The sequence below is a fragment of the Chiloscyllium plagiosum genome, chromosome 43 (genome assembly GCF_004010195.1).
Source record: "Chiloscyllium plagiosum isolate BGI_BamShark_2017 chromosome 43, ASM401019v2, whole genome shotgun sequence".
Taxonomy (NCBI): domain Eukaryota; kingdom Metazoa; phylum Chordata; class Chondrichthyes; order Orectolobiformes; family Hemiscylliidae; genus Chiloscyllium; species Chiloscyllium plagiosum.
Genome location: NC_057752.1, coordinates 10,181,287 through 10,208,482, shown reverse-complemented (window position 1 = coordinate 10,208,482; position 27,196 = coordinate 10,181,287). Strand labels below are relative to the sequence as shown.

The 27,196-nt window shown below is 40.9% G+C and overlaps 1 protein-coding gene across 4 annotated transcripts in view; it reads right to left on the bottom strand.

Moving 5' to 3' along the window:
* Nucleotides 1-388: 388 nt before the first annotated feature.
* LOC122543369 (zinc finger protein 148-like) overlaps nt 389-27,196 on the bottom strand; it is a 73,930-nt gene continuing 47,122 nt past the window's right edge. For 2 of the 4 annotated variants that reach the window (XM_043682013.1, XM_043682012.1), the window contains 3 exons: nt 18,239-18,322; nt 12,359-12,477; nt 389-3,579 (listed from right to left, as the gene is read on the bottom strand). In XM_043682013.1, the coding sequence (XP_043537948.1) occupies nt 1,972-3,579; nt 12,359-12,477; nt 18,239-18,322 (1,811 nt within the window). In that variant the 3' untranslated portion in view covers nt 389-1,971. The remainder of the gene's footprint in view (nt 3,580-12,358; nt 12,478-18,238; nt 18,323-27,196) is intronic. The other 2 variants (XM_043682014.1, XM_043682015.1) reach the window with 2 other exon arrangements.

The window sequence follows — 27,196 nt, the reverse complement described above, 5'->3', positions numbered from 1 at the left end:
GCAGTGAAGCAGCATGAATAAGAAATTGGCTCCAGGACAGAAAGCAGAGATTATTATTAATCACATTTCAGTGAACTGAAGGCATACCTTGGTGGCCACTAGTGGTCACTATAGTATGGATTACTGTTCCTCTCTCTATATATACATGATTTGGATTTAAAGGGACACAATGTTAAACATGCAGACAACATAAAAACTGGCAGCATACAAATTAATTGTGATGATAGCAGTTATTGACTCCAGGAGGATGTCGACTGGTTTGTAGATTTGATGCATAGATGTCAGATAAAATTTAAATGTGAGAAAATGTGAAGTTGTACTATTGAATAGAAGGATAAGTAGAAAGAATTTATGCTAACTGGTAACATTTTAAGGGAGTCGAGACTGATTTCAGGTACATAAATGTAAAATTTTATAAATGGGCGATGGAGTACAAAGAGATAATTCTATATCTATACAGATCACTGATTCTCATGGCCTAATATGTAGTTTTGGAAACGCAATGTTTGGAAGGATGACACGTCCACAGGCACGGTGCATGAAGGTGATAACAAGATTAAAAGCCTTTAGCTAGGAGGACAGACTAAAAACTTAGGGCTCTTTTCACTAGAACAGATGAAACCACAAACAAGTTTGATAAAGGCAGTTGATAAAGTAAAAAAAAATCTATTTCAACTGGCAATTGTATTAGTTAATGGAGGGCAAAAAATTAAGCTACTCACCAAAATGGAAAGGGAGAGATCATGAAATTTAGAAGTACTGGCAGAGGCAAGATGGGTTAATTGGCCTCCTACAATGATGCAATTTTTTTTCATTTCTGAATAATATCGGTAACAAGGTAAACATTGAAATTTTTAAAATCAATTTTCAAGGCAGCTCATGATCACTTTCTCCAATGCACTTAAGGATCAATAATAAATGCTGGCCGAGTCAGCGATACCCACATCCCATGAACAAGTAAAAATAAGAATTTCAGGGTAATGGATAAATGTTCATATTACTAAAGGAGGTATAGTAGCATAAAGGTTATGTTACAGGAGAGCTTGATTGATTAAATAAAATATGGAACAAAACTCCAGCATCAGTAATGATAACCACGCAACTGGATTGTTGCAAAAACCCACCTGGTTTGTTAACGTCTTTGGAAAAGGGAATCTGCTGTCTTTACCCAGTCTGGCCAATAATGCACCTCCAGATCCACAGCAATGTGGTTGCCTCTCAACTGCCCTCTGAAATGGCATCGTAATGCATTCAGGTGGATTCAGGAAGGTGACTCACCATTACTCCCACATCAGCAAACAGTGACGGGCAATGAATGCTGGCCTAACAAGGATGCCTACATCTCATGAGTGGAGTTAAATTAAGGGCAATTATTCCATCTGCATCAATGCCAGTTCTTTACTGGAAATGCATTATGTCCATTTCTGTATAATTAACACGTGATTAAAAAATAGCATTGTGGTAATTATTAAATTTGTATTAATTCCAATGCTAGGACATTATTTGAGCTGTACACATACAGTACTGAGGTAATTATTGGATCTGTACTAGTGTCAGTATTAGAGTAATTATTTGATCAGCTGAAATGCCACTATCCAGGTATTTACTGCAACTGAATACATGCCAGTTTTGTTATAACTATTGAACCTGTATCAATGCCAGTCTCAGGGTTATTTTCTATCAGCTCTCTTTACTGGCAGACAAATGTTTCTGATAAAGCAGAAATACAGAGGGCTTGGAGAAAGTCATACACAGACAAGATCAATATCCCCTTTCTGTGCCAGCCTGCAAACATGTATCAGCAGAGAAGGGAAATGCACAGCGGTACTGAACTTCAAAATACCTTCCTGGTAAAATCACTAATAGATTTTCTCTAAAAATTAAAAAAAAAATCGATAGGTTTTTCTTTGTTGAGCAATTCAAAAACAGTAATGCATGTATTATGATCCCAAGTTTTATGACCAAATCATTTCACCTAAAGGCTTGGCCCCCTGTGACATCTGATGAGGCACTCATTTGATCCCTGGCCTCTGGCACATTTACCAAAGAAAACTCCGAGAAGTCTGAGCTGCCTTGTCGGATCCTTAAGTTCACCTGTCCACCAGTACTGTTGTTAAACGACGGAGTCATTTCTCCTCCAGGAGCCGCGAACCTAGAGTCTTGACCAAATGCGTCCATTTGGTGATTGTGGTGAGCCGGGGGTTCCTCTCGTTTCTTCTGTGTATTAACCTGCTCTATGAAATCAGGAGGTGCAGAAATGCTGTTGCTGCTTGTTACAGTCGGTATAAAAGCAAAAGGATGCTGGGATTCACCAGTTAATAAACTGTACTGAGTCTTTTGTGAAGGTATCCTCAAAGGGGAACCCACTTCAGGTCTGAAGCCATGCTGGGTAACCATGGTTGCAAAAACCTGTCGTTCTAGAGTAGAAAACAGAGGCTGCACTGGAAGACTTCCAGTTAGGGGGTGAGTTTCAGTCTCATATGCAAGTCCTTGCTCGGCCGAGTAGCTATCGTTGTGGCAGGTCCTTTCCAAAGCTTGTTGGAGGAACTTTGAATACTCATGGAGCATGTTACAGTTGTCTGTGGCTGCTGGCTGGGAACTCTCGTTGACTCGCTCCGATGGAGGCACATTAGTAATGTCCGTAGAGCTCACGGTTATATTTGAGGAGACTTGGGTATCATTGACAGAAAACGGAACCTGGCCATTTGCCTTGTTGGTGTAGTGGTCCAGCAGCGTCTGCAAAACTTCGTCAGGAATCCCACTTTTGTCCTGACTGCTTTTCGGATCAGTGTTGCCAGGTTGCCCCAGCATTGGTGTGCTACCACTGGTGTCCCCAACAGACGTGCTAGCTGCCTGTGTTACAGCTGGCTGGATTGGGATCTGGCCTACAGTTAAGGCATACTCTCTGCTGGTGCTGCTAGTCCCTTGCAAAAATCTCTTCTTCTTTACAAACTGCATTGCATCATCATAGTTGCTGTTGCCTCCTGGTTTGCGTGAAGCATCTTGGCCCTGATCAGCACCAGGTCCCTCCATTGTCAGAAGGTCAGGGTTGTCTACCATAGCATAGGTGTATTTGTTGACTTTTGTGGCATCAAAGTTGCCAGAAACAGGCAAGGTTTGAGCCAACTCTTCTGCTGTCTTTTGATTTTTTGGGGGGCTTACCTTCTTCAGAACAAGCTTTGGTGGATGCAGGTTCATCTGATTCTGATATGCTTCCCCGAGGTGATCATCAGTCTGTGAAGAATGTGCGATCACAAGTGAGCACTGCTCCACTTTGTATTCATCCTTCACCTTCAAGCTGCTGGTGTAATATTCTACACATTCACCTTTATCCATCTTAACCTCTGCTGGGTTACCGGTCTCCTCATTATCAAGGGTTGCCAATGCCGGCTTCTCTGCAGCTTTAACTTTTTTCCTTGGATTAATTATGTCTTTTTGAGGTGACAGGAAACTGTTTTCTGCATTGATTGCGAGTATGATTGGCTCTGTTTTCATAGCTGGGTTTTTGCCAGAAGCTTTCCCTTGATTTTCGTGGCACATTCTTCTGTGTTTAAGCAAACGATCAGTTCTAGAAAAATACTGCAAGGAAATGCATTAGAGAGAATTAATAAGTAAGTATTGCTCACTAGTTTATGATTAAAGTAACAATGGACAAGAAGGTGTGCTTTGATTTTGACTGTTAGAATGTTAAACACAGATTTGACATGTGGCAAGGTTTCACACCCTTCAACAAATGGCATTGGTTGTAGTCTGGTGCACTTTTGAATTTATTGTCAACTGTTTTTGATTCCACTTTATAACAGCAGATGTAGAACAATGTCAATTTCTGAAATATAATAAGACCACGGGCTGAATGTAATTGTCCCCCCGGGTGGGAGAAAGATGGTAGTAATGGATAGGATGCCTGTTTTTACACTCCACCCTGCCCAGTTCTTTTAAAACTAGGCATGCTGCCAATTTTCTTCTTACAAATCAATTGCTATCATCTTTTGACTTTAAGCTTCCAGCAGAGAGTCTCAAGCATTGTCAAACTTGGAGCATGTGTGGCACAAATGGTAACCCAAATGCACCTGAATTTGACTTGATTTAGAAATCTCCTTTCTGATAGCACAGTGTTGAAAAATAACTAATTGAATTGCACAATGCAAGAAAACAGAGTGGAATTTTGTTATGTATTGTGGTGAGTTTGGAAATGGTGGGGTGGGAGGCGTTATATTAGACTGGAGGGTAGTGGGTGGGAGCTCTTCCATTTTCCCACTTTCCACCTTAAGTCCAAAGTAGGAAAGCCCATGGACGGCCTTCCTTCCCCACAGCCAACTGAGCACTTTAAATGGGCAATTAATGCCACTTGTTGTGGGGGGGGGGGCGGTATTCCCTCAAAGGTATTCAGTATCTAATTGAGGGACCCTATTAGGATGGGGTCAAGAACTTCTGAGAGAGAGGAAGAGGCACCCACTCCTATCACTGCTGCTGTGTACCTAGTCCACTAGTGCACAAATGCCCCCCGCTTCCCCCCCTCACTATCACTCACCTATGTATCTGGGTCCAGCCTAGATCTTGGATGAGTGTAGAATGAACAGCAGCCAACACTGGCATTGTTGTGTAAAATAGCTGCCAGCCTTTGAGAAGGTAGCCTTTGGGGCCCTGATTCCAGGACCTGCCACTGGACTTGAGTGGCACTTAATTTGGCAGATCTTCCCAAAAAGAAGCAGGGCTGGGCTCACATCAGCACTCAAGATGGCAGGCAATACAACCAATGCCTGCGCATGTTTTGGTTAGAGGGTCTGTTAAGTGACTGGATCATACAGATCACTAGATTCTATGATCTTATCTCAAATCAGTAATTCCTGGTTTGAGTTCAAGCATAGGCCTACAATGATTTATGTTAACCTCAGTGCCACTTGATTGGGGTGGGAAGGGAAGAAATTACCCTTGGATCCTAATCTTGTTATCTCTCCAGTGACTGCTGCTGGAAGCTACACACTGATATCAATTTTATTTTGCTGATTAACATCACCTTGGAATCAATGTATCATGTATCACTAACATACAGAGTGCAAATCATATCTAATTTACCAACATACTGCCAAGTAAAACATCCATTTTCAAGTCATGCAAATACAAAGTTGGCCATATCACAGTAATATATGGCTCACTGTGTACAGCATATGTTGCATTGTGGAATACTATGAGACATTAAACAGCCTTCAAGGTTGCCCTTGTACAACAGGTTTCAATGCAATACATAGGCTCTCTTTGCCTTAAGACCATACTTGCATATTGAGTATTGTTTAAAATTAGACTTCTACTAAAAAAAAATCCATGTTATTTTTTAAATAATATTTTCTAAATCTAAGTAAAATCAAAATACTACAGATGTCAGAAATCTGAAACAAACAGAAAACGGCAGAAAAACTCAGCAGGTCTGGCAGCATCTGTGGAGAGAGAAACAAAGTTAATGTTTCAAGTCCCATATGACTCTTCTTCAGAGCTCTTTCTTATTCACCTTGTCTGATGCATCAATCAGCAGCTGCAGCAGACCTGAGCGCATTCAAGTTTGGAAAACGAGAAAAACAATTCAGACTGTGACATTACAGGATCAGCTGGCGAGTACCGTAGCTTTGCTTTCCCAAATCTAAAGTTAGGGAGCTAGCCTAAGGAGCTGGGAAATTAAACATTTCAACTTGCTTAGAAGGGTGAAGTAAAATATTCAGTTAACTTATCCATATTTAAGTGACATCAATGGAATGGATCTGATAACCTGATGAGTGTTTCCTTTCTTTAAAAAAGGTATTAAGGCGTATTATCTAGTTGAATAACGGCAGGGCAACTCCAACCTCTCCAGTACGCAATCTAAGTTATGTGGGAATTCCAAGAACATTGCTGTGACCCGGGTAGCCATATGTGCAGGAAGTGTCTTCAAATGGGTAGGCAGTGGTGTAGTGGCAACGTTCTGGATTACTAGTCCAGTAACGTCAGGCTACTGATCTATAGACATGGGTTTGAATCCCATCACTGCAGATGGTGAAATTTGAATTCAATAAAACGTGAATTAAAAGCTAGTCCAATGGTGATCATGTGTGAATTGTTGTAAAACCCCAGCTGATTTATTGATGCCCTTGAGGGAAGTAAATCTGCCTGGTCTGGCCTAGACATGACTGCAGACTACAGTAATGGGATTGACTCTTAACAGTTAGGAATAGGCAATAAATGCTGGCCTTGCTGGTGATGCCCACATCTGATGAACTAAAATAAAATTTAGCAGTTCAAACTGTGGGTTTTGGAACATGAGCATTAGCCAATGACAGTACATCATATGCATGATGAGGAGAGCTTCATGGCTGGCATGTTTATGGGTGTCGTGATCCCACAGCTTCAGGTAGTGCCCAAGGACTGAAGAAATGCAAATGCTACACTTTTGTTCAAAGAAGGCTGTAGAGGTAAGTACAGAAACTACAGGTCAGAAGTTTAATCTCTCAGTGGTGAAGATTTTAGAAATGATAATTTAGGAGAAAATTAATAGTCACTTGGGCAAATATAGGCTAATGAAGGAAACCCAGCAGATATTTGTTAAGGGGACATCGTATCCAGCTAACTTGCTTGAGTTTTTTGATGAGGTGATAGAGAAGGTTGATCAGGGCAATCATGGTGAAATGGTGTACATGGACTTTCAGAAGGCCACATGTAAACGTGCAAGCAAAGTCAACACCCAAGGAAAAGAAGTAACAATAGTAGCAGGGATACAAAATTAGCTGCGTGTAAGGAAACAGAAAGTGATGGTAAGTGGTTGTTTATTGGACTGTGGAAAGTTTTATAGTGGAGTTCTCCAGGGGTCAGTGGAGGTCCTTTAATCATCTTGATACATATGAATAACCCATATCTTAGTGTACAGGATAGAGTTTCAAGATTTTCAAATCATATAAAATATGGAAGAATCGTGAACCGACAGGAAGACAGTGTAGAACTTCAAACGGGCACTGTCAAGTTGGCAGAATAGGTGGACAAGTGCTAAATGGAGTTTAGGGCAGGGAAGCATGAAGTGATTCATTTTGGTAGGAAGAATGAGTGACAATAGAAAATAAATGGTACCATTCTACAGGAGCATTAGAGGGGTTGCAGAAAAGATTCATTGGGATGAGGAGCTTCAGTTACATGAACAGATTGGAGAAGTTGGGACTGTTCTCCTTGAAGTAGAGGAGGCTGAGACGAGATTTGATTTCTAAGTATCCAACATCATGAGGGATCTGAACAGAGCAGATAGGAAGAAACTGTTCCAATTGGTAGAAGTATTGAGCGCCGGGATGTACTTTTAAGTTAATTGACAAAAAAGGCACGGAGACTTGAGGAAAACCTTTTTCATGCAGCAAGTGGTTAGGAGCTAACTGCACTGCCTGAGAGTGTGTTGGATGCAAGTTTAACTGAAGCATTCAAGAGGGAATTCAATTTCAATCTGTGAAGGAAGAAATGTGTAGGGCCACAGGGAGAAGCATGGGGAGTGGCTCTAGGTGAATTACTCCTTCATACAGCCAGCACAGAAACTATAGGCTGAATGGCATCATTCTGTTCGGTAACCATTCCATAATTTGACACACCACCTCTCCGACACAAACGTATGGGTTCAAATAGTTCAGATACACAACTGTCAGGATGTTCAGTGCAGCGAGGATATAATTATTGACCAAAAGCCTTCAGTTTCAGTACCATTCAACAGAACCACATTTAACAGTGTTCCCTAATTGCTATTTTGATCATAGCCATGCGCTAATGAATCCTACCTGAGAAATGTGTGGCTAAACAACAGCAAAAGGAAAATGAATGGTGGAGCACAACGAACCAGTTTGTATCCTTGAACTGATAATGCTGAATAAGTCAATTATATTTAACATGGTCAACTTTCAGAGATAATGTTTTATAAGATGCAAACATCATCGTCATTGTAATGCAATCCTGCAGGATCATGTCACACTTCTCCTGTTAAAGTAACTGTAAGTAGTATTCTTATTGTCAGTAAAGTGAAATACTTGTGGGCAGCATTCACTTTGTTCCTGTAATACAGGAGCTATAGGCACAGTCACAATGTTGCTGTATTTTAGTACATTTATGCAGTATTAGCAATATTCCTTTGATACAATAACTGTAGGCAAAATGTACAATGATTCTGTAACACAGTATTGCAAAGACTGTTTAGAATACTACACCAATACAGGGTCCTGTAGGTAGTATTCACACTGCTCCTGTAATCTAGTACTGGAAGGATTATTCACACAAGTCCAATAACGGAGGGCCTGTAGACAGCAGACACATTGCTTCTTTAATATGACAGTAAGAGCATTATTCATTTTGATAATGGAATAAAGTATCCTTAGAAAATATTCTCAATGTAATTGAAATATAGAGTCAATAGGCAGTTGCTCCTTTAATGAAGGCATTGCTTGCATTGCTGCTGTAGTTGGTACAGAAGTGATAGGTAGTATCTGTACAGTTTCTGTAATGCAGTCCCTTTAGGTAATATTTGCAATATGTCTATAATATTGTGTAATGTCATGCAAAATAGAAAAATTATTCAGATTGAACTGCAAATGCAGTGCTTGTTGGACAACTGCTGCTACGATATATAGGCCATCTGGCAATAGTTGCTATGCTGCTGTCAGTCATTTGCATTTCTGCTGTTACACAGAATTGTTCAGCATATAAGCATTACTGCTGTAATACTGTATCTTCAGGCAATATGTGCTTTACTGCTGCAACACAGGAGCTTGAGGCAAAATTTGCATCCTGCTGTAATTCTGCAGCTTTGGGCAACATCAAACCTATAAGGAACATTTAATTCACTGCTGTACCATAGGACATTTGGACATTACTTGCATTGCTCCTGTAATGCCACACCTTTGAACAATATTTGCATTGGTGTTTTGATACAGAAGCTTTGACAGTAATTATATTGCTGTTGAAAAGCATTACCTTTGGACAATATCTTCCTGCTGTTGTGAAACTGTTACTTAGGACAATATATACATTTCTGCTGCAATATGGTAGCTTTTAGCAATATTTGCAGTGCTGTGTAAATCTGTACTTTTTGGTGATACACACATTACAAATGCAGTACAGAACCATCTTGCAATATTTTAATTGTTGCTGCAGTATAGGAACTTTGGACAATATTTACATTGCTGCTGGAATACTGTACCACTTGGCAATACTTGCATTGCTGCTATAATATTGTCCCATTTGTCACTGTTTTCATTTCAGCTGTAATACAGAACTAATTTGTAATACAGGTGCCCCCCGTATCCGCGAGTGATACGTTCCAGGACCTACCGTGGATGGCCAAAAGCGCGGATAGGAGCAAACCCTATCATTTACCTCCCCGGCAGCACCCTGGAATTATTTTTGGAGTATTCCATGTAATATTTTCGGGCTGCTGTAAACAGTGGATAACTGAAACCACAGAAACCAAATCCGCGGATACAGGGGTTCTACTGTATTTTCATTGCTGCTGAATACATGAGATTTGGACAATGCGTGCATTGCTGCAGTAGGATTGCACTTTTGGGTAATGTATGCACTGCTAATGTAACCCAAGATCTTTGGCAATATTTGCATTAATGTTGCAATAAAGGTCCTTTCGGTAATACTTGCATTTTTGCTGTCGTGCTGACCTTTCTGGCAGTATTTGCATTGCCGTTAGGATACAAAACCATTTGACAGTATTTGCGCTTATGCTGCAAGTCAATATTTTCACTGCTGCAGTAATACTGTATCTGAATAACATTTGCTTTGATGCTGTAGCACAAGACATTTTGGCAACATTTGCACTGCTCCTGTAATATGGGAGCCTAGGGCAACGATTGCACTGATGCTGTGATATAGGACCTTCTTTCTTTACATTTTGCAATATTACAGACCCATTCAGCAATACTTGCATTGTTGCTATAGTAAGGTACGTTTTGGCAATATTTACTGCTGTAAAACAGAACCATTTGCAAATATTTATTTTGATCTGTAAGGCAGATTTTGAGCAATATTTGCATTACTGCTGTAATACTGTATTGTTGGATCATATTTGCATTGCTGTTCCAATATCAAACCTTCTTGCAATTTTTGTATTGCTGCTGTAAAACAGAATCTTGTGGCAATATTTGCATTTCTGTTCTGATCCAGGATCTTTGGACGATAGTTACTTTGCTGTTGTAATACAGAACCCTTGGGATTTTTTTTTGATGCAGTAATACTGTACTTTTAGGAAATGTGTGCATCACAGATCTAATACTGAACATTCGGAAAATATTTTGTTGCAGCTTTATTACAAACCCTATGGACAACATTTGCATTGTTGCTGAAATACACATCCTAGAGGCACTGTTCCTGTAATACAGAACCATTATGCATATTTCATATTGTTTCCGTCGTAGTGTATGTATGTAGTTTTTCACGTAATACCTTTCATACAAGCTCCTGTAATACAGGACTCGCAGGTGTCATTTCATTGCTCGTGTTATACAGGACCTGTCAGTGATTTTTACATTGCTCCTGTTAAACAGGACCTGCGTGTGCCACTTGCATTGCTCCTGCAATACAGGATCCGTGCATTCTATTTGCATTGCTCCTACAATGTAAGACTCATAGGTGCTATTCAAAATGCATGCCATACTGTATTTGCGTAGTTTTGACATTTTTTCCTGCAATACAATTTGTTCAGGCAGCTTTCATCTTCCTCTTCTAATGCAATGTTGTTAGGCTGTACTCCAAGCTCCTGGAGTGCAACATGTTAAGCTGCTCCTGTATTATACTGTAGCCATATTAGTGTAATACTGAAACCTTTTGCAACATGAATACTGCACCATAGCTTAGTAGCATCAGACAATACTCATTGCTTATAGGCTAGTTTGCTACTGCTCTTGTAATATAGTATGTTTGTAATGAAGTACACTGATCCTCGAAGGTAGTATTGACATTGCTGTAATAATGCAGGGCCCCTCGGCATTATTTGGACTTATTAGTCATTGTCTACACGCACTGTTCACAACTTCTGCAACAGAACAGATGGCACCAGTACTTTCTTTGCAGCTGCAGTCATAACAGGAATTCCATTCTTATACCTATTTACCATCTCCTCAGGACAGCCCTAGCACTCCAAGAGTTATTACTTAAATTCAATAACTGTTATGTTGGTAAAAATGGAAGCTTATTTTAGCACAGCAGAGCTGCATGGACAACAAATGAAATAACTGATTAATGAACGTGCTATTGGTGTGGCTGATTGAGGGAGGAATATTTATAGTGAGAGAACTTCCACACACTTCATCAAGTAGCACCATTGGATTTTCTACTGTTCATCTGTGAAAGCAGGCGTTCAGTGTTGCATCAGGAAAGTGCCACCACTGGATAATGTAACAAAGCCTTAGTGCTGCATGAAAATGACAGTCCAGGTTAAGAAATCGACTTCCCAGACTCTCAAATTTCTCAAAAAGACAGCATTATCAACTAAATTCCGCTCACCATAAAGTTAGGTAGCATTAACACTGCATCCTGCTCCTGCACAGTTCTTTCTGGTGACCCCATGATCTAACATGGTCCTCTTCTATTTTGCATCCATATGCTGCCCAAGTGAGGTCATCTGAAGGCACAGTATTAGTTTGCACATGTATGCTAGTGACACCAAGGTCTATCTTACCATCATCACAACTCTTTACTATTGCTCAATTATTAGACTGTTTTTCAGACACCCAGTACTGCATGAGCAGAAATGTCTTCCAATTAAATACTAGGAAGACTGAAGCCATTGTTTTCAATCCCCACTCCAAACCCTGTTCCCGAGCTCCCAACTCCATCACTCTCTCTGGCAACAGTCTAAGATTAAGCCAGTCTGTTCACAACCTTGGTGCCGTATTTGATCCCAACCTGCACTGCAGAGTTGGGAGTGTCTTTGGGGGATATCCCCATCATTTTAGTTAATGCAAAAGTACCTTTCTTAAGTTTGATGCATTGGTTGCCTGTTGATTAACATTTAATCTACATTATTTTTAGTTTGTGTTATAGCAAAAGCCTTAAAAAGTGAAAAAAAATTGTCTCCCAATTTATTTCCATTGGCTATGGAGGGGAAATTCATCTAAAAAGGTATTGCTCTCTATGATTCTATGCAGGTCATCCATGTCCCTGTAATAGAGTCCCTTGTGATCAGTATTAACACTTTGTGTAATACAGCAACTTGTACTAAGCAGTAACATAGTTACTGTAATACAAAAGTTTAAAATCAATATTAGCTGGTTTTGCAATTCTGTAGGTTATGATCAGTATTCAGGTTGCTCCTGGAATAGTTACTGTGGATGGTAGTAATGCTGCTCCTGTAATACAGTACCTGTAGGCAGTATTCACACTGGTATGGTTTCTCTCCACTATGTGTCCGTTTGTGTCGTTCCATATGGTACTTCTGAATAAACCTCATGTCACACTCATCACAATGGAATGGCTTCTCACCTGTGAAATCAAAGAAAGAATCTTCGAATAAAATGCTTCTTTGCAGTGTACAAGATCTTGTGATCTAAAATAGCTTTTGACATAAGCTATGAATCTCTGTTCCAGGTTTGCTTCTCTTGGATTGTGTTAACCACATAAATGGCTGGGAATATGACCAATTTTGAAGCACATCAAATGGTAGTGCTCCCCTGCCCCTTTCTGGACATGATAACTCTTGCAGGGGTGCTGTTGCCAGTCTACTTTTCAATACTAGTATGCGTGAGCCTGGGCTGAAACTGCTGGCAAAATATTCATTTGCATGTGCCATTGCAACAGAGTCCAATACATTCACTGCATGAACCTCACATAGAGATGCCTTTCAGCACATCATGGCCAGGAACTCTGGTTGATTGCTAACCTGAGAAACCAAAGCCAACTGCAGCTCTTAAATGTTGTACTGCTCAAGATCATTTCTGAAGCAGAGGTAAGGGTAGGTGGAAGTCATCAGGTCAATGATGATCTGATTGAATGGTGAAACAGGCACATGGGGCTGAATGGCCAACTGCTGCTCTTTGCTCATATGTATCAGTTAGCTGAGCACAGACCAACAATCAAACCTTGGGCCTTCTTGGTCTGTATAGCTAGCCCAGTTATAATTATCTATAATTCAACCTGTTCAGACATGTAATGACACATCTCTGGGGCAGGTGGGACTTGAACCCAGGCCTTCTGGCCCAGAGTTAGGGACACTATCACTGTGCCACAAGAGTCCCCACACGAGCCCAGTTACGCACTGATTTTACAAACTTGGCCACTGAAAGCTCACAAAATAGACATTAAAGAAAGGGTCAAAACTCCAGAGTTTGGATATATTATATTGTGCTATGGCAAGACATTCAGTGAAGCAATGTCATACTGAACAGTAAAGAAATTACAGTGAGTATTTGATGCATATTATAAGGCAGACATGAAGGTTTGACAGTGAGGGCACCAGTAATATTAGGGTCACATATTCAGGTTGACACATTAGTAGGATCATAGTGACTCGTGAGGAGGATGGTTGTTAAAGTAAATGTCCTAGTATCACAGTAGTTGGCTTGGTATGGCACAATGTAAAAGGAAGGTGTCAGTACATTACATTCAGTGGCCTCATATATTGAACAAACACAGCGAGGAAACCCCCCCCTAAATATATTAATGAAGTAATGAGGGACCAAATACATTTCCTTGTCCAAGAACTGAGTACCCTACAGCAATGTCCAGTTGAACAGCATCAAACCAAGGGGCTGATATAGTTGCAATATCACAACAAGAATCCCTGGATATCACAATGTCTGTTCCATGTATTATACTGGATGAATCAATGTAACAACGTTTTACAGATGAACAGCAGGGAAATGGCACACAACTTTGTCACAGAAAGGGCCCAGTGTATTTGTGTTGTAATAAAAATCTGGCATATTAAAGTGGCCTACTGAAAGGCTGACATACTGAGAGTGCTAATTTGATGAAACTGTTATATCATTGGAGTTAAGGTCCTTCTATCCTGACGTGTAGACAAGGAAATGAAGCTAAACCTATATAAAACAGTGGTTAGGCTTCAGCTGGAGGACTGGACCCAATTCTGGGCAGCAAACTTTATGGCAAGATGTTGGAGAGGGTATAGTGATCTTCAGTTGTGTGGAGAAGCTGGGGTAGTTCTCATTTAGAGCAGAGGAGGTTCCAGGAAGACCATAAGACATAGAAGCATAATTAGGCCATTGCATCTACCCCACCATTCTATAAAATCACAGCTAATCTGATAATCCTCAACTCCACTTTCCTGGCTTTGCTCCATAACCCTTGATTCCCTTATTGATGGAAACAAAATGGTTCTCTCAGCCTTGAGTATACTTAAAGACCCAGCCTCTACTACCCTCTGTGGTAAAGAATTCCAAAATGTCACTACCCTCAGAGAAGAAATTATTTTTTATCTCTGTCTGCAATACTTGACCCCTTATTCTGGGATCATGCCTCTCTGGTCCTAGACTCTCTCCCACAAGGGGAAACAACCTCTCCACATCTCCCCTGTCAAGTCCCCTAAGAACCTTATTTGTTTCAATAAGGTCTCTCATTCTTCCAAACTCCAATGAGTATAGGCCCAACCTACTCAACCTCCCCTTATAAGACAGTCCCTCCATACCTGGGATCAGTCTAATGAATCTTGTCTGGACTCCCTGAAGTGTTCTCTGTTATATTTCAAAAGTGAGCATCACACTGAGAGGCCCAGTGTATTAATATCAGCAAGTGGGTGTAGCATATTACAGAGTTACATTGAAAAACATCCAAATGCATTTACAGTGACATAATCAGTCAAAAATAGGCACTGAAACACCGAAGAACTTCTTGAGAAGGGTGACAAAATGCAACCTTTTTGACCGAACTTTTCAACTAGGTTCTTAAAAAGTAGAAGATGGATAGGAAGAGGTGGAGAGACTGAGGGAGAAAAATTCCACAGCAGAAGTCAAGATGGAGCAAAGTGGGTAAAATGCATGGGAGTTGAAGAAATGAAAAACTTGGTAGTGGTGGTTTGTGGGGAATGGAGGGAGGAAGAGCAGGGATTATAGCATTAGGGAGGAGCATGGTATCGTGGAGATTTTAGCACAACCATGTGCGATTTGCATTGGAGGAGTTAGCCAGTGTAGGTCACTGAAAACAGGGGTGATGGGTAAAAGGAGCTTGCTACAAGTTAGAGAATGGATAGCTGAATTTTGGATGAGTTGAAGTTTATGAAGGTCAGAGGAAGGGAGGCTGGTCAGGAGACAATTGAAACAGTCCAAGTCTAGAGCTGACAAAAGAATGGATGAAGGTTTCAGCAGTGGGCCTGGCTAGGGCAATATTTCAGGTGTGAAAGTAGATGGTCTTTGTAATGGAGAGAATATGTGACTAAAAACGCATTGTGAACAGTCAGAAAGAGCCTGAGATAATTCCCAGGACGAGGAATGGAAATGGTGCCTAGGGAATGGGCTTATGATGATTTGATTGACTAGTGGAACAGATTCGTAGAGCTTAATGATCTTACCCTGTTCAAAACTAACTAGAAAAAGTGAACACCAAGTTCAGAAAGCAATACTTTGTTTGACAAACTTGCAAGGGTTCTCTGAAGATGAGAACTTGGTAATGGTAGATAAGGATATGCAGTGGATGTTAGCTTCAGAAAGCTTTAACAAGATACTGTCCTATAAATTTCTGGAGAAGGTTAAGAGGCATAGAATTAGGAGAGACAGTAAAAACAGGTTGAAAGGAAGAAAATGGTAAGCAAATAAGAGCAATTTCTCATAGGAATTGTGAAAGCACGGTAGCACTCCACGGGATTGGGACCACATTGGCTTACTGTGCATATCCATTATATGGGTACAGGAGTAGAGACAGAGTCAAGAGTGTGTTGCTGGGTAAGCACAGCAGGTCAGGCAGCATCCGAGGAGCAGGAAAATCAATGTTTCGGGCATAAGCCCTTCATCAGGAATGAGGCTTGTGGGCCGGAGGCTGAGAGATAAAAGGGAGGGGGGGTGGGGTTGGGAGGAAGGTAGCAGAGAAAGCGATAGGTGAATGAAGGTGAGGGAGAAGGTGATAGGTAAGGGGGGTAGGTCGGTGCCAAGCTGGAGGCTTGGGACTGGGATGTGGGGGGAGGGGAAATTAGGAAGCTGTTGAAATCCACAGTTATCCCGTGTGGTTGCAGGGTCCCAAGGCATTCTTCCTCCAGGTGTTGGGTGGTAAGGGTTTGGCGGGTGGAGGAGGCCCAGGACCTGCATGTCCTTGATGGAGTGGGAGGGGGAGTTGAAGTGTTCAGCCTCGGGGCAGTGGGGTTGGTGGGTGTGGGTGTCCCAGAGATGTTCTCTGAAACAATCCGCAAAAAAGGTGTGCTGTCTCCCTGAGGAGACCACACTGGGTTCAACGGATGCAGTAGATGACATTGGTAGAGGTACAGGTAAATTTCTGACAGATGGGGAAGGATCCCTTGGGGCCTTGGACAGAGGTGAGGGGAGTGGTGTGGGTGCAGGTTTTGCAATTCCTGAGGTGGATTGGAAAGGTGCCAGGAATGAGGTGTGGGCTGGTGGGGGGAGGCGTGGTCCTGACGAGGAAGTCGTGGAGGGAATGGGCTCTCCGGAACACTGATAGGGGTGGGGAGGGAAATATATCCTTGATTATGGGGTTCGTTTGGAGGTGGCAGAAGTGATGGAGGATGATGTGATGTATACAGAGGTTGATGGGGTGGAAGGTGAGGGCCGGGGGGGTTCCGTCCTTGTTGCATTGGGAGGGGTGAGATTCAAGGGCGGTGGTGCGTGAAGTAGAGGAGATGCGCTGGAGGGCATCATCAACTTTGTGGGAAGTTGCAATCTTGGAAGGAGGAGGCCATCTGGGACTTTGAGGTGGAACTGATCACCCTGGGAACAGATGCGCCGGAGGTGGAGGAATTGGGAATAAGGGATGGTGTTTTTACGGGAGGTAGGGTGGGAGGAGGTGTAGTCTAGGTAGCTGTGGGAGTTGGTGGGCTTGTAATAGACGTCCGTGGTTAGTCGGTCGCCAGACATAGTGCTGGGGGAAGTCCAGGAAGAGGAGGGAGGTGTCCGAGATGGTCCAGGTGAATTTGACGTCGGGGTGGAAGGTGTTGGTAAAGTTCATGAATTGTTCAACCTCCTCATGGGAGCACGAGAAATAGAGACAGCCATGTTCAAATTTATACATGATACTAAAACAGGAAACAAAGTAAGTAATTGAGTCCGAGCTGCGAGGGTATCTGAGAAGATAGTGAAAGGGGCACAAGTTGACAAATGGATTTCAATGTCATTAAGTGTACAATAATATTCCAATGAAGACAGTAAATATCCATAGTGCAGTATGGTATATTGTGAGTGCCTACGGGAGGTATTACACTGTGTCCCAGAGGTTATACAATATCACGATGAGTGTCCTGAGGTGCATTACAGTGTTACAATGAGGGCCCCCAGGGAGTATTACAGGGTTAAAGTATATCATGAATAACAGATATTCTTTAAATTCAACATTCTAATACGTCATGGGATAAGAGCAATAGAACAATTTGTGGTTAGAGCAAGAAACTAAAGAGACAGTATCCCTCTTTCTTCGCTTACCTAGGCTGCAGGATTGATCTCTGAAATGGTATCTCTTCAGCGATCCCATTTAGTAAGCTGCATGCTATTTTTGGTAAAAATAAACTTTGACAGAAAACCGAGAGATATGCATGGTGTCTGTGACAGAATAATGTGAATTTATCAAAGCCTTTAATGCTTACCAGAGCAATTCTGCAGCAAGACCAAAATGAGTTTTTTTTTTGATATGCTCAATGAATAATGTCAAGATTTTTAATCCTGTACATTTCTCCAAATCCACTCCATAATACACCTGTGCAGAAAATAAACTTTGTGCACCTTCTGAGACAGAAAAGAGGCGCATGTTTGAAGCTGAATACGCCTTCATTAGTCAAAAGAATTTCAACTGAACTGATATTTTGCAAGAACCGAGATCTGAAGACAGAACGACCGAAACCTTATTTAAGATGTCACCCTGCTGTAGATTGGCCAACCGAGATACACTACTTTGCCTTGCACCTCGTTTTCATGAACAAGGAGCAGGTAACACAAATACTGCGTTCAGTTTGGAATGCTTTTTAACACATGCTTTCGTCGTTGTTAGGTCAACAAAAGGGATAATGTCTCTTTAAGGAGTTTCACAGACTGCGTTTATCTCGTGTCACCAACACAAGCTCTGGTATTTCACTTACCAGTGTGTATCTTCTCATGTCTCTGCAGTAGGTACTTCTGGATAAATCGCATGCTACATTGGCTGCACTGATATGGCTTTTCACCTAAAAGCAAAACAAAATCCAAATTTCTCCTCAGCTCACTCAGGATGTAAATGCCCAAAATTATTCTTCTCGACCTAGCAGTCTAAGATACTTGGCTAAGAATTGTGAATGTTGGATTTGTTTCAGAGGTGTCCTGCAAGCGACCCGAGATACTTTCTTACCATGAAGCTCCTGAGCTGAACTTAGCTCAACCGTCTTCTTTTAAAAAATATAAGCAAATAGAGAGACAATATCCCTTTTTGTTGCTCTGGTAAAACTGGTCTTTACAATCACTACATGCAATATTAACAGCATTCACAAACATCTCCTCCCAGCTGTGGAAGATGTTGATTGAAAGGCTGTTCAAATTATTCTAAAATAGGTCAGATGTAAACAACGGGTGGCACCAAAAGTAGGATTAATCGCTGATATCTAGCGGTCAAAAATTCTCTCATCAGCTGGTTCTGTATCATTGATAACACAAGTCAAATTCCTGATTTGCTGTTCAAGACACTCATACGAAGCCAGAGGCACGATAAGGTGCTGGTGCCGATAGATGACTCGACAGTAGTGCTTTGGTTTGATAATGTCATACATTTGAAAGTTGTTGATAATGCTGCAGTATTTAAGCATGTAAAGATAACATCTTTTAATTTTTCTGCACTTTTAATTTTGGATTGAAATGAGAAAAGAACTGTTTTCAAACCAAGGATTGCTGCACATTTTGAAAACAAGTAACTGGACATTCATCGTAAACACTGTTGACACAGCTACTTGTTCCAGCAGTAGCTGAAGTGTAGTTTGCAGGCGAGCTGGAACCAAAGGACTGTGTACAAATGGATCTTCGGTTGGCAACTATTAACTGGTTGGTCTGTGAAATAGTGACCAGTTATCAATGACAAAGGGCTTCAGCACACCAACAAGCTGCTTTAAGCCTGAAGAAAACCAGTTTCTTCTTCCACCAGCAGCTGTTATAAACTGTGACTTTTTAATTAATATCAGAGACCTTTCAAATGGGGAAAGGAGCTCTTGTATATTTGGCAAACCAGTGGAAACATCCAGAGAAACAAGACTGAGAAGCAGCATTCTGATTGGTACAATCACCATCTCAGAGGATCCTATGTAGAGACCACTAAACTGCTTTCCCAGTCTTTCCTCTGTCCAGAACACCTATGCTTTATTTTCTGTCTGTGTCTGTGCGTGTAAGGAGCTTATATTATTATTCACTCACGGGATGAGGGCATCACTGGCTAGCATTTATTGCCCATCCCTAATTACCCAGAAGGTAGTTAAGAGCCAACCACATTGCTGTGTCACATGTAGGCCAGACAAGGTAAGGATGGCAGTTTTCTTCCCTCAAGAACGTTTGTGAACCAGATGGGTTTTTCCAACAATGGTCATCAGAAAACCCTTAATTTCAGATTTTTATTGAATTCAAATTTCAAACGCAGGCTCCCAGAACATTACACAGGCCTCCGAATTAACAGTCCAGTGATAATACTGTGCCATCGCCTTGGAAATGGATTAGAGTTTTAACTAGTACAGTTATAGGCCAATGGTTCAGAACTACTTGCCTGTAGCTAGAGTCTAATTATTTGTAATAAATCATCATTTTTCAGTACAAAAACCTGGTCTAAGTTTTCTGTCAACCCAGGTGTAAAAGACAGGTAAATTAGGGAAGTGTGCATATTTTTACAAAATCTTTAACTTTTGTGACCACTCTGGGAATAGCAAGACTTGATTTCCAGTGTAAGGCATGACAAGCAATACCATCAGTGTACGTAGCGTTAAAACAAATTTTCAGAAACTAATGAAGGGTCAGTGTTTGATGCTACCACATGTAAAATTGAGCTATGCAACCAAAGGTACCAAAAGCCCATGTTTATGCTGGTCACACCCACAGCGATATCTGCAGTGCTGAAACCAACTCCGCTGCTATTCCATAATAGAAAAAGGAAGAGAAATCATTGGAATAATCAGCCAGGATTCCCATTCATAATTACAACTCAAGGAAATATGAATGGGTGAATGCAGGATCAAGTTCAACTGTGATACTTTCCAGGGTCGAATACCCAGTCAATATTCAGTGTTGAGACTCACATAAGAGGGACGATTGGAAAAGGTACTGGAGGGCACACCTTGCTCTTGCAAGCTGGAATCAAGCAAAACTCAGCAATCTTTGGGAAATGTGGAGGGAAATTGAACAACAAAACCCAGGGTCTTTAACATGTGCCAACTACCCAGCAGATTCAGGCTGTGCCAACTCAGTCCCGCCAACAATCTGCAAAGCCAGAAGTTGAAGTGCCTTCACTTTATTCTTCCATTTGCAGCGGAGGCTTTGATGACAAAGAAAAACAGACATCATCTGTCAGCTGTGCCCATCTCTCCTGTATTCTCTCATTTAAACCTGGTCACGGCGCTCAATTCACTTAAGACCAAAGGCAAAATTTAAGTTAGATGAAGAAATAAAGTGGATTATGAACTGACTAATAGTGAGAGAACGGTTCTGTGGCTCAGGAGAGGACAGCAAGCAAGGTGACAAATGGGATGCACCAAGTTTGCGGAAGACATAAGCAGAGAACAGGGGAGGGAGGCAGCACGCGGGAAGGATAGCAAACGAAAATAGCACAGGCACAGCTATGCTTCTGTTTTAGTTTTCGTAAACTTCCCTAATTTACAAACTTATGAAAAAGTGCACTTTAAACGGGGGATACCTGCATTTGTAATTACAATCAGTGCTCAATCAAATCGGGAGGATAAAGTTATAATTAGTTTTACCATCCCTTGTTAGTTAAAGTGTTCAGACATTTTCAGTAAATTAAAAGCAGAGATTTTTAAATACTAAGTTGAGGAAAAATGAAGTAGCGACACTGGCAGTACAGAAAGCAGTTGATCGGTGAGTAGCTGTTGAGTCTTTATCTAATTAGTAACTTCTATTTAACAAGCCAGGCTTCCAGTTCTATGTGTGAAATAAAAGGGATGAAAATTTAAAACAAGCTTTCAAAAATCTGATAAAGGAAATGCTTTTCGAAGTAATAAGCCGAGATATTTACCCTTAGAAATACGGACTGAATATTCAACTGATGTCATTCAAAACTTCAATTAATGACCTCCTCCCCCCCCAATTAGTTTAAATTATAATTTTAATACCACAAATATGAAACAATGCCTAAATTCACACAAAATGACTATACTCAAAAATACTTGACAAAAAAATATTTATTTTCACAGCAAATTGACTCTCATTTCCTTTACTTTGCTTGGCTTAACTCATTGAATTAGACTTACAATTTTTACCATATGACTTCACTAATCATTTTCTACATCCTCGGTGTCACTCTCAAAATCATCAGGATCAAAACCTACAAATACATTTGTTTCCTTAATTTAATTCTATGAAGATTTCACATCAGCGTCAAAGGGCAACAGCTGTAGTATCACTCTATATTTTAAGTGTCACAACTTGCATTTTCAACATTTGTTGAAAAATTCACAACCACATTTGATAGCTGTTTGATTACAAAGAAAAACAGGCATCAGGTGTCAGCTATGCCCACCTCAGCAGTATTCTCTCGTTTAGACCAGGTCACAGTGCTCAATTCATTTAAAAACAAAGTCAAAATTTAAGTTTATCAAAAAAGAAAAAGTGGATTATGAATTGGCTGAGATTGAGAGAACTGTTCCGTGACTCAGGAGAGGGCTGGCCACCTTCCTTCTTCAGCCAAAAAATAATAATTTTTTGGCAATTCAACTCAACTGTTATATTTTCTGCCATTTTGCAATAAGTGTCGATGTTGATGTGGCTCTTCCTTCCACTCTTTGTCTATAATATTCAGATACCTCTGATCTACTGCCAATATCATATTCTGGGGTCTCATTCGTAACCATGAGGGTTATAGGTGCATACTTCCTCAAGCGTCTCACTCTCCTACTTGCAGCACTTACTCTGCTTGCATTCTGTTGCTTTTGGTCAATTTCTTGCCTTTTTGATTCAGCCTAGTCATTTTCCCTTTCATTAATTACTACCTGTTGCTTTGTCAACTTTTTGCTTTAGTCTCTTTGTATGCCACCTGCCCTTGCCATTTGTCCCTAACAACATGTGGTACCTCAGAACCTAACTGAATGGCAAAGGGACTTGTGAGTCCTAGTCCATATTTCTTTTCAGGTAAACTTACAGGTTGAGTCATTAGTTAGGAAGGCAGTAACTTGCAGGTTGAGTCATTAGTTAGGAAGGCAGTAAGTTGCAGGTTGAGTCATTAGTTAGGAAGGCAAATACAATGTTGTCATTCATCTCGAAAGGACTAGAATATAAAAGCAGGGATGTGCTTTGCAGGCTTTATAAAGCTCTGGTCAGACTACATTTAGAGTATTGTGAACAATTTCAGGTCTGATACCTCAGGAAGAAGGTACTGGCCCTGGTGCGGGTTCAGAGGTGATTCATGAGAATGACCCCAGGAATGAAAAGCTTAACAAATGAGGAAGGTTTGAGGACTCTGGGATTATACTCAATAGTTTTTAGAAGAATGAGGGGGGATCTGAGCGAAACTTACAGAATACTGAATGGCCTGGACAGAGTGGACATTGGAAAGATGTTTGTACTGGCAGGACAGACAAGGGTAAAGGGAAGGCCCTTCAGAACAGAGATAAGGAGAAACTTCTTCAGTCAGCGAGTGGTGAATCTATGGAATTCATTGCCACAGAAGTCTGTGGAGGCCAGGTCATTGAGTATATTTAAAACAAAGGCAGATAAGTTCTTGATTGCCAAGGGAATCAAAGGTTACGGGGAAAAAGTGGGAAAGCAGGGTTGAAAAACCTATCAGCCATGACTGAAAGGCGGAGCAGACTTGATGAGCCAAATAGCCTAATTTCTGCCCCTATGTCCTTATGGTCTTCCACTGAATGAATAAAATCAGAAAAAAATGAAATATGAACAGATGTGGGATTGATAATGTTCTTTCCTGGAACGTAGAGTTAAGGTTAGCTAAAGCATGTCTTGATTACAATGTCAGTGAGAACACCTGATAGGAGGCCAACAGCCACTCCTACCACCCTGAGGGTGGATTTAAACGTTAACTCTCACATAACATTCCGCTTAGTCGAAGGTATTATCACAAGTTTGGTTGTGCTTTTGTTCATATTTTGACATGGATAAAAAGAGCTATCGCAGACCTGGGCAATCAACATCCTGTGTCATATGAGAACTTAATCACATGTGCAGGAAGTGCAGTCAACTGCAGCAGCTTGTACTCTGGGTTTCAGCATGGGCAGCAGCAGCTAGAATTACTGCAGCAGATCAGTGGGGCTAAGTGATACAGAGTCTGCATGTTTATAGATGTCAGCACCCCGCAGCTTAAGGGCAAGCAGGAAGAGATGTAATGGGTGCTGCCGAGCAGTCCAGAATAGTACTGCAGGAGACACCTCAGTATTTCATGTTCCAACCAGTATTCAGTTCTGATACTGGTGAAGGCAGTGGTTCACCTGGAGTATGTAGTCTGAGCCAAGTCCATGGTAACATGGATACCCTCAAATATATTTTATGGGGCTGGTGGACGAGGATATTCAAGAGAAAAACAATCAAAGCATAGTTGTATTGCTTGGTGTATTCTGTAGGCTATCAGCTGCTGAAAAGACGTACAGAAACAAATTTTCAAGGAAGTGCAAAATTATTCAATAGTTCTAATTATATGCTATTGCTGCTGACAAATTGATAGCAGCAACAACAAAATGTCCAACTGGGTCATGGCTTGCCAGGCTATTATGAGCTAAAAGCAGAATACACAACTTTCAAATATCAATTAATTGACAAATAAGATTGGTGGAGAGTTATTTAATTCCCTAGGTTTAATTTGTAGACTGAAAAGAAACCATCTGAGCTGAAGCTTTATAAAAAGTATCAATATTTCTGGACTTCAGAAGTTATGGAAAAAATCAGCAGTAGATGAAGCTACATTCTCTGTTCCAAATTTACACAGTTAACTAGGAAAATCAGAATCAAGTCCATAATGGTACTTCAGGGACTAACCTACACATACTATATTCACTGGTTGGGTTCCAAGACTGCCTGCTGTACAGTGCCAATACATCCCACTCAAATGGTGTCAGGAGAACTCTCTCTATAATCCAAATATTCAAACAATTGTCCCCCTGAATGAAGCTAGAGACAGTCCTTCATACAAAACCATTCTTTTTCTATTTTAAATGCTGCAAGAACACAGAACCCAATTACCTAGGTCAGCTTCACTGGTAATAAGCCTGAGCAAGAGGACACAAGGATTTGTTTTTTTTTTATTTGTTCACAGGATGTGAGTGTCACTGGTGATGCCAGCATTTACTACCTATTCTAAATGCACAAGAGAAGATGGTGATAAGCCACTGCAGTCCACGGAGTGTAGGCAGATCTCATACTGCCAGGCAAAATGCACCAGGACTTTGACCAAACAACAGGGGAGGATATCACCATCTGCATGTTCCTTATATGTCAGCTGCCCTTGTTCTTGGTGGTAGAAGATGTCACAGGTTTGGAACTCACTGTCAAAGGAGCTTTTGACAGTGTAATCTTGACATGGTATAGACTGCTGCTATTGTGTATAGGTGATGGAGGGAGTGAATGTTTATGGTGGCAGATGGTGTGATCAACTGAAGTGTTTTATTCTAGATTGTCTGCTGCAGTTCTGAAGCCTATCAGCTTGGCACTTGTGTAGCCATGAACATTATCTGTTCTTTATCAGCTCAAGCCTGGGCACTGTCCAGGTATTACTTCATTGGTACAGGCTATTTCAGTATCGGAGTTCAGAATGGATCCAAACACTGCAATAATTGGAGAATATCTCCATTTCTGCCTTAACGATGGAGGGAAGGTTATCGATGAAGCAGTTGAAGATGATCGGACCGAGGCCACTGTCCTAGGGAAGTCCAGCAACAAAGTCCTGAGGCAGACAACTATTGTTCTCTGTGCTAGGTTTGACTCCAGCCATGGGACAGTTTCCTCCGATTCCCATTGACTTCAATTTTGCAATGGCTCCTTATAGGATTTAATATAATTTATCTTTCCCAAGTGCTACTGTTTCATTGTCATATCTTTATTAGGTAATGCAGTCACGTAGTAATATTGCCTCGGTATCTGTGTTGATTTTGTTTTATGGCTTTCTTCTTTAAAGACAGCACAAATATCAAGATTGTGTACATATTTTATTAAGTATTGACATGTATTATGAAGGTTTTTTTGGAGGACCCATGTTTAAAGAGTTATGGACAGAGGCTCATTTAAAATGCAGAGGAGAAACCTTTAATCTAAAATAAAAGGGACATTTCCTTAATTTCAAAACGTTGAAAGAACAGTAGGATGCCTTTTCTCCCCTCCACCCTCAAACGAGAGCTGCTGGATCTATTGGAAGTCACCAGTGGCTGAGTCTGGGGAGGTCAAGAGTTTTTGATATTGCTTGGAGTACCGCCCGAGAGCAAGAGACGCTTCTTGGATGAATTGCGTCTGCAAAACTCCCAGTCATAACTGCTTGTATTTAATGATAGCTGAGTTCATACACTAGGATGCTGATTGAAAGCCACGTTTCACATCTTATCCTCTTTTCCTCCAATCAGCAACAATTATTAACCAGTTTTGATGAGTCAGACTTGACTAATTAACTGATTTCTCTCCACAGATGCTGCCAGACCAGCTGGAGTTTTCTGAGGCATTTTCCATGTTAGCTTCTAATTATTAACTGGTCATCACCACCTCCACCCCCCCGCCACTTACCCCCAACCCAATCTCTGCAGAGAAAGATTTTTTTTTCTATAATCGATGCTTATGCATGTGTGTGTTAGGTTATTTACAAGGGTAAATCTTTATACATTCCCATTTCAAGCTCCGCATTAATCAGGCTTTACACATTGTCAAACAAGTCTTATTTAAAAATAAATCAACAATTTTGTTGCTTATAAAAGTAAACTAGTTTTTTTAAAAATGTACATTAGGTTTAGAATAAGCATAATAGTATGTATAGGTAACTGGGTAAAGCATTTACTTTGTGACCAGTGGCATAGTGGGACTTTACAGAAAGTGCACTCTTCCAAGTTTGTTCTAACAAATAGAATGCATAACAAAGACATTTTGTTAATTTATTACAAACAAATTTCCCATAATTTATCTTTTCACGCATTCACCAAGGTAAATGCATACCTTATGTAAAAATGTTGCAACATTAAAACAATTTTCCAGGAATTATTTGTAACGTGAAAAAATGCAATATGTAAACAGGTTCCTGAAAACCTCTATAAAAATTGAATGCAAGATGCTGATCATCATCTAGGGATACAATTTGCTGATCATCAACCGCTGTACCTCTCTACATTAAAAAAAAATTGAAGACCTCAGCTACTCTGAATGTCTCACCTTTACATAAAGTTCTCCAGTTTGCCTTTCGATATTATGAGTAGCTATAAACTCCAATAAACTTGCTCAGTAACAGATAAAGCCACATGATGTACAAAGTTTGTGATACCTGCCCAATCCTTAGAGGATTAATCAATACTAGGTCTAATGTTCAGCTGACACTTGGGCTCTCCTTTCTCCCCAGCCCAGCTGAAATTCAGGCTCTGATCCCTCACCGACCCTGGCCCATACGGAAGCTCTACTCCCCTACCAAACCTGTCTGAACACTCTGGTCCAGTTACATGGCTACTCACCTCTCTGAACATCTACTGCTCCAGCCTCCTCTGCCTATGCTACATGGTGACCAGCCAGAGTAACTCCTCTAGGTCAGTTAATTGCAGGTTCCGTTCCCACACCTCCCCCCACCTCCGAACCTGAAACATTAACTCTAATTTCTCTTCACAGATGCTGCCAGACCTGCTGAGCTTTTCCAGCAACTTCTGTTTTTGTTGTGTACGTTCATACCT